The following is a 12,854-nucleotide window of genomic DNA, read 5'->3' as shown; positions in this document are numbered from 1 at the left end:
TCCTCCCATGTCCAGGAATCCTGTGTATGTTGTTCCTGCTGCTGCTTGACACGCTGCTTGGTCCTTTTGTGGTGGGTAGTTCTGTCACGATCGTCGTAGTGAGGAGACCAAGGCGCAGCGTGTGAAAAATACATCTTCTTTTATTGGAAGACGAAAACGAACGAAAACAAAACAACAAACAGACGACCGTGAAGCTATAAAAGACTAAGTGCTAACATGCAACATAGACATAGACAACTACCCACAAAAGCCTCTGCCTATGGCTGCCTTAAATATGGCTCCCAATCAGAGACAATGAATGACAGCTGTCTCTGATTGAGAACCATTCAGGCAACCATAGACATACCTAGACACCTACACTCAAACACAAACCCATCTACTCTACCTAAACCCCCTATACCATACAACCACCCAAGACGAGACAAAAACACACAAACATCCCCCCTGTCACACCCTGACCTAACCAAACTATTACAGAAAACAAAGATAACAAAGGCCAGGGCGTGACAGAAATGCCTACAAGACCCTCCCCTGCCCTCCCTTCGGCAAATCACGACTCCATTTTGCTCTTCCCTTCCTATAGGCATAAACTCAAAAAATAAGTACCCGTGCTAAGGACTATTCAATGCTGTTCTGACCAATCAGATTCCAAGCTTCAAGATTGTTTTGATCACACAGACTGGGATATGTTCCGGGTAGCCTCTGAGAATAACATTGATGAATACACAGATACGATGACTGAGTTTATCAGGAAGTATATAGGAGATGTTGTACCCACTGTGACTATTAAAGCCGGCGTCTTGCTTCCAGACAAACTAAACACCTTCCTCGCCTGCTTTGAGGATAACACAGTGCCACTGACGCGGTCCGCTACCAAGGACTGTGGGCTCTCCTTCTCTGTGGTCGATGTGAGTAAGACATTTAAGCGTGTTAACCCTCGCAAGGCTGCAGTCCCAGACAGCATCCCTAGCCACGTCCTCAGAGCATTTACGGACATATTCAATCTCTCCCTATCCCAGTCTGCTGTCCCCACTCGCTTCAAGATGTCCACCATTGTTCCTGTACCCAAGAAAGCAAAGGTAACTGAACTTAATGACTATCGCCCGGTCACAATCACTTCTGTCATCATGATGTGCTTTGAGAGGCTAATTAAGGATCGTATCACCTCTACTTTACCTGACACCCTAGACCCACTCCAATTTGCTTACCGCCCCAATAGATCCACAGACGATGCAATCGCCATCACACTGCACACTCCCCTATCCCATCTGGACAAGAGGAATACTTATGTACGAATGCTGTTCATTGACTATAGCTCACTATTCAACACCATAGTACCCTCCAAGCTCATCATTAAGCTCGGGGCTCTGGGTCTGAACCCCGCCCTGTACAACTAGGTCCTGGACTTCCTGACGGGTTGCCCCCAGCTGGTGAAGGTAGGAAACAACACCTCCACTTCGCTGATCCTAAACACCACCCAAAAGGGTGTGTGCTCAGCCCCCTGCTGTACTCCCTGTTCACCCATGACTGCGTGGCCACACACGCCACCAACTCAATCATCAAGTTTGCAGACAACATAACAGGAATAGGCCTGATTACCAACAATGACGAGACAGCCTACAGAGAGGAGTTGAAGGCCTTGGGAGTGTGGTGTCAGGAAAATAACTGCTCACTCAACGTCGACAAAACAAAGGAGCTGATCGTGAGTGTGTGTAAAGAGTGTGTAAAGCTGTCATCAAGGCAAAGGGTAGCTACTTTGAAGAATCTCAAATATAAAATATATTTGTTTAACATGTTTTTGGTTACTACATGATTCCATGTGTTATTTCATAGTTTTGATGTCTTCACTATTACTCTACAATGTAGAACATAGTAAAAATAAAGAAAGATCCTTGGTGTCCAAACTTTTGACTGGTACTTTACATACATAAATATAAATACACACACACACATATGTATATATATATATATATACATATCTTTTAAAAATACATTTTCCTTTATTATTTTCCACTAACCCTACCACCCCTCCCCTAATTGGAGTAAACTAATGAACAACAACACGTAGGCTTCTACTTGCAACTTATACACACTATATACATTCTACGGACACAATCTGTTTTACAATAGCTATAGTTTGTTTGTTTTTAGTCCTGTCCTTCCTCTACCCTCAACTTCTCTCATCTTTTTCTGATGTCCATCCAGTTTGATTTCTATTTGTCATATATTTTTAACTGTGCTGTTTCATAAAAGTTCTGAATCGATACACATTTTACAGACACAGTATATTTTAACATTTTATATTGTTGTTATTAGTCCCAACCTTCACCTCCATTCCTCCCATTTATCTCTTAACAGCATCAATATTGGATTTATTTTTGCCAAATAGTTTTCAACTGTGCTGTGATGCTTTACAAACGTTCTGAACCTTTCTATTCTCATAGTTTCTACAGATTGTAAATTAAATATAAACCTTTTTGCTAAAAGTATTATTATATGATTGATCAATTGGCTATGACTTTTCAAATCACCCAGCATTGCTATCTACAGCGTTAGCTGCAGGTAAATGTTGCAATTCTTCAGCCATTCCTGGACCTGTGACCAAAAACAAGCTACATATGGACAGTACCAAAATGATCTAATGACTCTGTCTCTTCGCAGCAAAATCTGCAGAGCTGGGAAGGTTGTATCCCCCATATACTGTATATAACATGATTTTGGTTGCAAGAATTTTGTATAATAATTTAAATTAAAAAAAATTACGTTTTGAATCCGGCATCGTTTTGCGTGTCAGTTCATAAACCACGTGCCATGGAATCGGTACATCGAAAATCTCTTCCCAACTAAACTCAGCAAAAAAAGAAACGTCCCTTTTTCAAAAGAAAGATGCCGAGGGTCCCTGCTCATCTGTGTGAACGTGCCTTAGGCATGCTGCAAGGAGGCATGAGGACTGCAGATGTGGCCAGGGCAATAAATTGCAATGTCCGTACTGTGATAAGTCTAAGACAGCGCTACAGGGAGACAGGATGGACAACTGATCGTCTTCGCAGGTGTAACAACACCTGCACAGGATTGGTACATCCAAACATCACACCTGCAGGACAGGTACAGGATGGCAACAACAACTGCCCTAGTTACACCAGGAATGCACAATCCCTCCATCAGTGCACAGACTGTCCGCAATAGGCTGAGAGAGGCTGGACTGAGGGCTTGTAGGCCTGTTGTAAGGCAGGTCCTCACCAGACATCACCGACAACAACGTTGCTTATGGGCACAAACCCACCGTCGCTGGACCAGACAGAACTGGCAAAACGTGCTCTTCACTGACGAGTCACGGTTTTGGATCATCAGGGGTGATGGTCGGATTTGTGTTTATCGTCAAAGGAATGAGCATTACACCGAGGCATGTACTGTGGAGCGCGATCGATTTGGAGGTGGAGGGTCCATCATAGTCTGGGGCGGTGTGTCACAGCATCATTGGATTGAGCTTGTTGTCTCTGCCTGCAATCTCAATGCTGTGCCGTTACAGGGAAGACATCCTCCTCCCTCATGTGGTACCCTTCCTGCAGGCTCATCCTGACATGACCCTCCAGCATGACAATGCCAACAGCCATACTGCTCTTTCTGTGCGTGATTTCCTGAAAGACAGGAACGTCAGTGTTCTGCCACGGCCAGCGAAGATCCCAGATCTCAATCCAATTGAGCACGTCTGGGACCTGTTGGATCGGAGGGTGAGGACTAGGGCCATTCCCCCCAGAAATGTCCGGGAACTTGCAGGTACCTTGGTGGAAGAGTGGGGTAACATCTCACAGCAAGAGTTTACAAATCTGGTGCAGTCCATGAGGAGGAGATGCACTGCAGTACTTAATGCAGCTGGTGGCCACACCAGATACTGACTGTTACTTTTTATTTAGTATACAGTCAGAAGATGTTTCTTTTTTGCTGAGTTTATTTTGCAATATGTATGGCACAGCTGCCAATTTTCTGGTCCTTAAATGAAACTGGTATATTTTTTTTATTCATCACAATTTTCTTGAACAAATTTTGGTCTTGAATGCAGGGCCCTGGGATTATCATTGATGTTGCCTTTCCAGCGCTGGGTGGTAGCCACTCTCTTGGATGCATCAAGGTCCCCGACAGGCCTGCTGGCACTGGCCCAGTGGTGAGACCCTCCGGTACTGTCGCAAGGGGTGCTCATGGGACAGGTGTTATTCTGTTGGTCATGACAGACGTGTCCCCCCAAGTGTGGGGCGCGCTGTGCGATGGCTACTCGATTTGGAGGTATGGACGGTGGGGCAGAGTACCCGACATATCAATTACCTGGAGCTTCTGAGGGTTCAGGCGCCTCCTCCAATGTTGGTTGGGCTGTTTAGTGGAAGTTACACCCCTGGGTGGTTGCCCAGATATGGGAGAGGTTAGGCAGGGCCGACCTAGATCTTTACGCATCGCAAGAAAACTCGCAGTGTTGTTGGTTCTTCTCGCTGAGGGACCTGAGTGCCCCGTTGGGAACTATTGCGCACCAGTGGTCTTGGACCCTGCTGTACCTACTGCGCCCACATGGGATTTAGCTCTGGTTTTGGAGGCTTGTGCCCCCTTTGAGCCTCTGGAGTTGGTGGATCTGAAGATCCTCTCCTACAAGAGCTCTCTGCTTATGGCTTTGGCCTCAGCTAAATGTGTTGCGAGCCTCCACACCTTATCCGTACATGGTTCCTGTACTCAGTTCACCCCTGGCGACTCTAAGGTGACGTTGTGTCCTAATGCGGCCTTCATGGTTATGACCTACGCGTCTTTAGCCTTTGAGCTATTTTCCCCTTTCACCTCCTCCTTTTGCTTCTGAAGAGCAACAGAGGTTTCATGCTCTGTGTCCAGTACTAGCTTTATGCATGCACTTTGAGTGGACCCGAGATATCTGGTTATGTGACCAGCTTTTTGTCTGTCTAGCTAATCCAGCTCGTAGCAGGGCGCTCTCTAAGCAGCATCTCTCCTACTGACTTGTGGAGGTTTTCTCCCTGGCATACAGCAGCAAATGATAAGGGTTACTTAGCGGTGTATGCGCCCATTCGACCATGGGCCTGGCAGCGTCTTGGGCATTATTTAAAGGATTGACTCTAGGGGATATTTGCGCTGCGGCAAGTTGGGCATCACCACACACTTTTGTGAGTTTTTATAGCTTGGATGTCACTGCTCCCAGTGTAGCCCACAGTGTGCTTACAGCTGGGACAGGAGAAGGTGTGCACAATACCAAGACTACCTTGCGGGTGGAGGTCTGGGTGGTCTGCCATGGGCCATTTCAGTTGGTATCCATTGGGGCCGGCTTGGGGCGGGATTTCAATTTTCCATAGTTGTGTTGAACTGACATGGTTTGGTAGGTTACTTTCTAAATGTAACCCATTAAAGTTACTAATTACCTGTCCAAAAGTGTATCAATAATGTAACTTTTGGATTACCAAAACTCAGTAACATAATCTGATTACTTTCCTATTAAGAGGCATTAGTAGAAGACACAAAGGAATATTACCAATTGAACGACACCCTATTGCAGGGTCAGTCAATGTTAGAGTTTAGCTGGCCATAAATGTATGTTGCAATTTACTTTATGGGCTAGGTATGTTTCTAACCCATTGCTTTCTACTTCAATACAGATAATAATACGATTAGGCTCAGATTTCTAGTATTTTCAGTTGATTAAATACCCTTTATCTTCAAGCATATGACTTGGAAATATTGATTAGGTAAATAGTTTTACCTGAACATAAGCCCAAAACTAAGGACTTATTAGCCTACTCTGTTGTTTATATTTTTGTTGTCAAGGAGGACTGATAAGGCCCATTGCTTCAAAATATATTTTTTAAAAGAAATACTTCTGTCATGGAATGGCATGCCTTGAGCACTTCCCGAAAAATGGCTATTTGCATGTGAAAAATGATCGCCCGGCCTGCTGTTTAAGTTTTTGTTGGTGACACTTTGATATCTCGATAATTTCAGTCTATTAAAAGTGCACAAGTTTGAGCATGTGTCCGTTAGGCCTATTGAAAAATATTAAATCATCTCAAATTAGATTGAGCAATAAAAGGTCCCACTCGTGGTATTCAATATGATACAAAACGAAGGAAAAAAAATCATTTGCCTGCACTGGTCCTTTAAACTTTATACTCAATTATAAATACTAATAAATAATATATGCCATTTAATTTGATGTCATTATAGGTATGAAGAACCGTTTACTGTTCCTTTGCCTATTGGCCTCAGCATTTGCTGTGTCTGTAAGTACTGATAAATCCACTCTTGCTTTTTGAAACAGCTTTTTAATAAAATAAATTAATAACCACAAGTCTAATGATATTTTATCAATAATTCCTTGCTATTCCCAAGGTCAAAGGCAAACCTCACGACAAACATCAAGCTTTATCCAAGTCCTCACACACAGCTAAAGAGAAGGTAAAGTGCATCCAACTCCTGTATTTTAAATACATCTCTATAAAAACAGAATACATTGACAAGGATTCTCAAGAAACTTTACCTTTCATTATTGTATTATTATTTCATTTATGGCAAAAGTTTGTCCAGAGGCTATATCTTTTGTTATATTTACAAAACGTTTTTCCAGAAACCTTTCATTTTTAGTTGTATTGACTTTTTACACTTCCCTTCCTGCTAAAGGACATTGTTCCAGATGAGGCCAATGAGGGGGAGGTCTTGCCGACTTTCATGACCTTCGAGTCTAGCAGTCAGGATCAGGAAGACGAGGACATGAGCTACGAGGATAATGCTAATGCTAATCTGGGTCCCTCCAATGAGGAAGGGGTGTTCGAGGTGTCTGACAGTGGTGAGAGGAGCACCCCTGTCCTGCTGAGCGATAAGGCACTGGTGGACCTCCTCCAGGGGGAGTCAGAGGAAGAAGAGGTGGAAGAGGAGGAGGAGGAAGAAGAGGAGGAGGGGAAGATTGAGTCTGAGGAGACACAGTCTGAAGAGGAGGAGGGAGAAGAAGCGGAGGGAGACTTGGAAAAGGAGGAGGAGGATGAGGAGGTGGTAGAGGTGGAGGAGGAGGTGGATGTGGAGGCAGAGAAAGAGGCAGAAAAGGTGGAGGCGATGGCGGATGAGGAGGAGTCAGTTGAGGATGAGGAGAAGGGAGAGGAAGAGGAGGAACCTGTGTTCGGGGACGGAGGAGTAAAGCAAGAGGCTGAAGTCGAAGAGACGTACAGCAACACCGAGCCGGAGATTCCAGAGGATCTTGACTACGCAGGCGACAGTGACAACACACAGCCCCTGGAAACTGAGCTTGAGGAAGGGAAACCCCTCGCCGAAGACGCCCAGCTCCTCTTAAATAAGGAAGAGGAGGCAAAGGTGGAGGAGAAAGAAGGACAAGTTAGCAAGGAAGACGAAATCCCCACTGCCACTGATGACTATGAGTCCCAGCAGGACATACAAGACGCCGAGGCCTCTGAGAGCCAGGAAGTGCTCGGCCAGTACAAACTCCCCGAGGGAAGCAAGGACCAGGAGATAGGTTCCAAGGACGATTCCCAAGAAAAGGGGAACAATAAAAAAGACGGAGACACAGACGCTGAACTCCAAGAGACAAAGAACAGTGTGGATCTTGATGGGACACGTCTTTCTGTAGAAGGGGGAGAAGAGAAGGAGGAGAAGAACATAAACGAGAGCGCCAGTCACACCCTAGGCAAAGCTAGGAAGCAGAGGAAGAACCAGAGGGTGAGGAAGCACCCCCCACAGAGGGACGAGGCCCCGCCAGGAGAGGGATTCCCAGACCACCAGGGGGATGAGGGGGAGAAGGAGCACTACCGCACCACTGACAATGCTGTCTACAAGCCCAAGCGGAGAAGAGCAGGGAAATGGGTAACACTCATCACATATCGTCCATTAGCTATAATGCAATGTCATCCTAAAACTTCAACCTACATTGAACCATGTAACCACTATATAAAGCTAGGCCCTTTTCTGTGAGTGACCTATTTGAAATTAAACCGATGGTCCATGGATGGATCTACTCTATTCTCAGAGCTTCCCAAAATTAGTGTACTATACAGTATAGGAAATAGGGTGTCATTTAAAATGCAGCCCACATCTTATCTATTAACATCTGTGGGTAGTTTGTTGACCTCTATTGTGATTTCACCTTCTGTTTCCTACCCAGGCTCCTCTGGTGGGAATGAACCCGGTCCAGATCAGGGCGACAGTGGACCTCTACCCCAGCGCCAGGCCCTCTTTGGCGGCCAGCTTATACAGACCCCAAGCCTCCGCTGCCGGTAATTGTCAATCTCAGCAAGGCACGCACGCACACGCGCGCGCACGTGCACACACACACACACACACACACACACACACACACACACACACACACACACACACACACACACACACACACACACACACACACACACACACACACACACACACACACACGGAATCTGCTGACTGGGCCCTTTCACTAACACTCCCAGAAGAATAGTGCCACTCCAATTCACCGCCGCTACCAAAACAAAGCCCCCCTCGCCTCCGCTGGATTAAGGGTTCAATGAGAGAGCTCATGTTGAATTCGAGCACTGTACAAACTCAAATGGCAATGGAATGCAGGGGGTAATGGCTGTGGTGGTAGTGCTGGTGTTTCCATTGACATCTATAACCACTGGAAAGTACATACTTGTTAATCACGATTAAGACTTGATTAAAACATGAATAACACATGAACAAAGTATAAATGCAATAACTTAGTGAATCTAGCAGAAAAGAAACAACAGTGTTTTCACGTCAATGTTCCACTGAACAGGGCATGAGTGGGTTTAGGCAATTTTTTTCTCTCTTTTAGACCCTTGTGAGAACTTCCGTTGTAAACGTGGAAAGACCTGCAAACTCAACGAGGAGAAGAAGCCTATGTGCGTGTGTCAGGAGCCTTCTGACTGCCCACAGAGTGTCACTGACTATGATCATGTGAGTATGAACAGTGGTCATTGGGGTGGCCTGGGGGGAGGTTCAGAGTTCTAAATCGTTGCCTCTGGAACATATGTACTGTACAGTATGTACTGCTGTGAGCATGGGTTGAATCTGACCCACTGCTCTAGCACTTTCTCTCTCTACTCCTTCCTTTCTTTCTATCCTGTCCAATAAAAATAGACAATATGAAAGGAATTCCTTTAAACACATTTGGGAAAAGTTGCTATTAGGGACAGGAACTGTGGGCAATAGAAATCGATAAGATCGGTACCACAGAACTATGCCGCTATAAAAGTTAGGATTTGGATAGGTTTTCTGATCCTACATCTGTAGTTCGAGGAAACTTGAAGGAAATATGCCAAGAATCTGGCAATGGTAGGTACAAGCCTGACATGATATTCTAACAATGTTGGCGAGCTGTTGGTTTTGGCTAGAATTGTATCTGCAGGCCTCTGTTCCCAAGACAGGTGCACTAGCCTCCGTCCCAATAGAGTTAACTCTATTGGAACTCTGTGATGCTTAGTTTCTTACCAAGAGCAGGATCACTACAATGTCTTTGGCTGAAGCATTTCATTTGTTAAATCCATAACACATGATGTAATGTATCTTTCATGCAGGTATGTGGAACTAATAATGTCACCTACGACACATCCTGTGAGCTCTTTGCCACTAAGTGCAACCTGGAAGGCAGCAAGAGAGGCCATAGACTTCACCTGGACTACACTGGACCCTGCAAATGTAAGACAGCTATAGTCAGACCACGTCTACAGTTTCTGACCAATACAGTATCCAATCTGAAATAACTACAGTATAACAATTATTTTTCAATTTCTTCCTCTCCCTTTCGTTTTCTTTCTCATTCTCGTCTGTTTCTCACTCTCTATTTAATTCTCTCATCTTACCTTGCCTCTCCCCCTCCTCTCTTTCTCACTCTCTCTCTCTCTTTCTTCCACTACCTTGCTCTCTCTGTTAGTCATCGCACCGTGTATGAATGGCGAACTGGTCCAGTTTCCTCTGCGTATGCGCGACTGGCTGAAGAACGTCTTGCTGCAGCTCTATGAACATGACTCCATGTCCCCTGGCTTCCTCACCCCCAAGCAACGCATCAGAGTGAGTAAATATCTTATTTAAAATTAAAATGGATCAAAAAGAAACCTTGTATGGACACCCTTAACTTTAAGCTTAAAATATGAGGGTAACACTTTACATTAGACATACCATCTATAAAGGGGTTAGAAGTAGTTCATTGATAGTTCCATTATTTATATTTTCAAAATAATTCATATTCATATAAAGGTGCTTTATGAAGTTTAACCAACTGCATTCTTAGTGATTAATAGTGTATATCTCAAAGCCCAAAAATCCCCAGTGCCTTACAATTGATTTTCAAATTGCGATCTTGTTAGCACATATTCATATTCAATCCAATCCAATTTTATTATTCATGTGTGACCATAAATAATCTCCCAGGTGAGAAAGATCCACGAGAGTGAGAGGCGCCTCCATGCCGGCGACCACCCCATTGAGTTGCTGGCCCAGGACTTCGAGAAGAACTACAACATGTACATCTATCCCGTGCACTGGCAGTTCGCTCAGATGGACCAGCACCCTTCTGACAGGTACAGTACTCCAGGAGAAAGATTATTTTTTGTTGTTGTTGTTGTTGTTGTTGTTGTCATAATCATGAAAAATAACCTGCGGAGCCTCTTGCTTACACCAAGCTTTCATTGAAATGCGTATGAGCTTCTGTAAAAAGTTACACGCCTAGTGCAGTAGGCCAGTAAGACATCATGGATGATGTCATACCTGCAGTCAAATCAGCAAGTAGTGATACAGTCAGAAATAATATTGAAGAAGTGTTGTTATATGTCTTTGATTTTAATTCAAGAGTGAATAGCTTCACTTGTAGCTGTTCATCTTCACATGACATTCTGATTACGGCTCTCATTGTAATGTTGGTGAATCTGATTCAGATTACTTGTGAATCAGATACATGGTGGGTCTGAATCTAATATGTGATTAAGAATCAGTTTAACTGGAACCTTTCACATTTGAGTTTACCTTAAAGGCCCATAGAGTGGGAAACAAAAGTGGAAGCACAGCTTCAGACTGTGTGTGAATCGTTTCTAGTTTTGGGTCAGACTCCCCATACTCAACCCCCTCAATGGAATAAAATGGAGTGAAACAGGGAAGCTCTACTTGAAGAATGGGAGACGCTTATTTTAGTTTTCTGTTCCAAAATGTTTCAAAACGTTTTCCATTGCATAGGCTTATGAAAATGACACTGGTGTTCCTATCCAGGTTTCTGTCCCACTCTGAGCTGGCCCCCCTGAGGGTCCCGTTGGTCCCCATGGAGCATTGTACCTCCCGCTTCTTCCAGGAGTGTGATGCAGACAAAGACAAACAGGTGTCCTTCAGGGAGTGGGTCCACTGCTTCGGCATCAAGGATGGTAAGAGTGTGCAGTCTTATACAAAGTGAAAGCAATTCAATGACCAAAGAATGAGGCTTGACATGATGTTGCCAACGCTGTGATAGTTGTAGTAGATAGATGTGAGTGAATGAACGAATGCTGCGTTACTGTAGCTTACAGAAGGACCATGGTCATGTGCTTTCACACATGTTTGATAGTATGACCCTGCATTGTAAACTCTTGTAAAGATGTAATCTTTTGTGATTTTCCATTTTCCCCCTCTGCAGAGGACATGGATGTCAACCTGCTCTTCTGAGTCCAATCAGTACCTCATCAAGCAACCAGCTTTAATAATCATTCAACAAGATCACCTTCAATCATGGCAAAACCACATACCTTAATTGGCAGAAGAGAGACTTGCGTTGATTTAAACTATGTTTTTGGGATGTTCTGTAAAGTTAGCCTGGTAGAACCAGCCTAATCGCTGTGTTCACCGTTATATTTAACTTCACGTATCAGTCTGGCATTTCTCCTTATTGAAACTGTTTGAGCTTATGTCTGTAATGAGAACCATCATTCAAAACTAAGTTGTCAGTGATGGGATCACCTTCAACCAATCAGAGGACGACGTAATTAAAAGCACAGGATTTTGGGGGTGCGTTTTCTGAGAGGACTCTGATTTGACCAGTCATTTCTTGGCGTGTCCTAAACTCCCATCTATTGGAGAAAGCCCAGATTTATATGCAGAAAAACAAAATGGTGAACAGAATAATCAGGTGGGTTCTACCATTCTACTGCAAAGTAGAGTAGATGTAAGAGGAGGATAGTTCATGTTGTCTTTAAATCAGACTAATATAAAACAAATTTGGATCTATAAATATGTGGATGTTCTGTGATACTGTATGTAGATACTGTATAGCTGATAGTGGTATTAGTAGAGTAAGTGATGAGATTTTTTTTTTTTTTAGCAATTAACAATGATATCAGTGTTATGAACACATTCCAAGAGGGGGAAAGTTTACGAGTGCTTTTTTGTAGATGACAGACAACAAAACAGAAATGGACTTTGCAGGTGAGACCGATCACTTTACTTTTTGACCAAAATATTGCAGTATTCATTTTAAACATTTAAGTGGGAGCATATCAATATTTTTTTTGTATGAAAACCATTTGTAATTGACTGTCAAAATAAATTGAGAAATTGAAATGCCAGCAATGGAGTAGAACATGTGATGTTGACAGAATTACTAAGAGTTGAATGCTGCAACAGTTTTTTATGTCTTGTCTGATATAGCTACTTCACTAACCTTTCTAATAAAAGTAATTTTGACCTCATCGGATCTCATCACATTCCTGTTTGAATGTTTTACTTTATGCACAATTGGATTGAAGGTAACTTTATTGATTCCCAGGGGGAAATTGTCATCAATAAAGTTATTTCATGCACTATAACAAAATTGGTACAACGAAGAGAAACCACTCCAGCATTTATTATTT

At 43.6% G+C, this 12,854-nt stretch overlaps 1 protein-coding gene across 1 annotated transcript; it reads left to right on the top strand.

Moving 5' to 3' along the window:
• The first annotated feature begins 4,405 nt into the window (after positions 1 to 4,405).
• sparcl1 (SPARC-like 1) lies at positions 4,406 to 11,673 on the top strand. Its single transcript, XM_038998999.1, has 10 exons — positions 4,406 to 4,741; positions 6,661 to 6,987; positions 7,060 to 7,851; positions 8,150 to 8,261; positions 8,822 to 8,943; positions 9,564 to 9,684; positions 9,920 to 10,056; positions 10,417 to 10,565; positions 11,248 to 11,396; positions 11,645 to 11,673. Exons 1-10 carry the CDS (start codon positions 4,406 to 4,408, stop codon positions 11,671 to 11,673), a joined length of 2,274 nt encoding a protein of 757 aa, XP_038854927.1.
• The last annotated feature ends 1,181 nt before the right edge of the window (positions 11,674 to 12,854 follow it).

The sequence above is a fragment of the Salvelinus namaycush genome, chromosome 8, assembly GCF_016432855.1.
Source record: "Salvelinus namaycush isolate Seneca chromosome 8, SaNama_1.0, whole genome shotgun sequence".
Classification (NCBI taxonomy): Eukaryota; Metazoa; Chordata; class Actinopteri; order Salmoniformes; family Salmonidae; genus Salvelinus; species Salvelinus namaycush.
Note: the sequence above shows the minus strand (reverse complement) of the source record. Positions and strands in the feature narration are given on the sequence as shown.

Coding starts and splice junctions, on each gene's coding strand:
- sparcl1 (XM_038998999.1), top strand. CDS start 4,406: ATGGGAGAGGTTAGGCAGGGCCGACCTAGATCTTTACGCATCGCAAGA. Junction 7,852..8,149: donor GGAGAAGAGCAGGGAAATGG/GTAACACTCATC, acceptor TTTCCTACCCAG/GCTCCTCTGGTGGGAATGAA. Junction 8,944..9,563: donor GTGTCACTGACTATGATCAT/GTGAGTATGAAC, acceptor TCTTTCATGCAG/GTATGTGGAACTAATAATGT.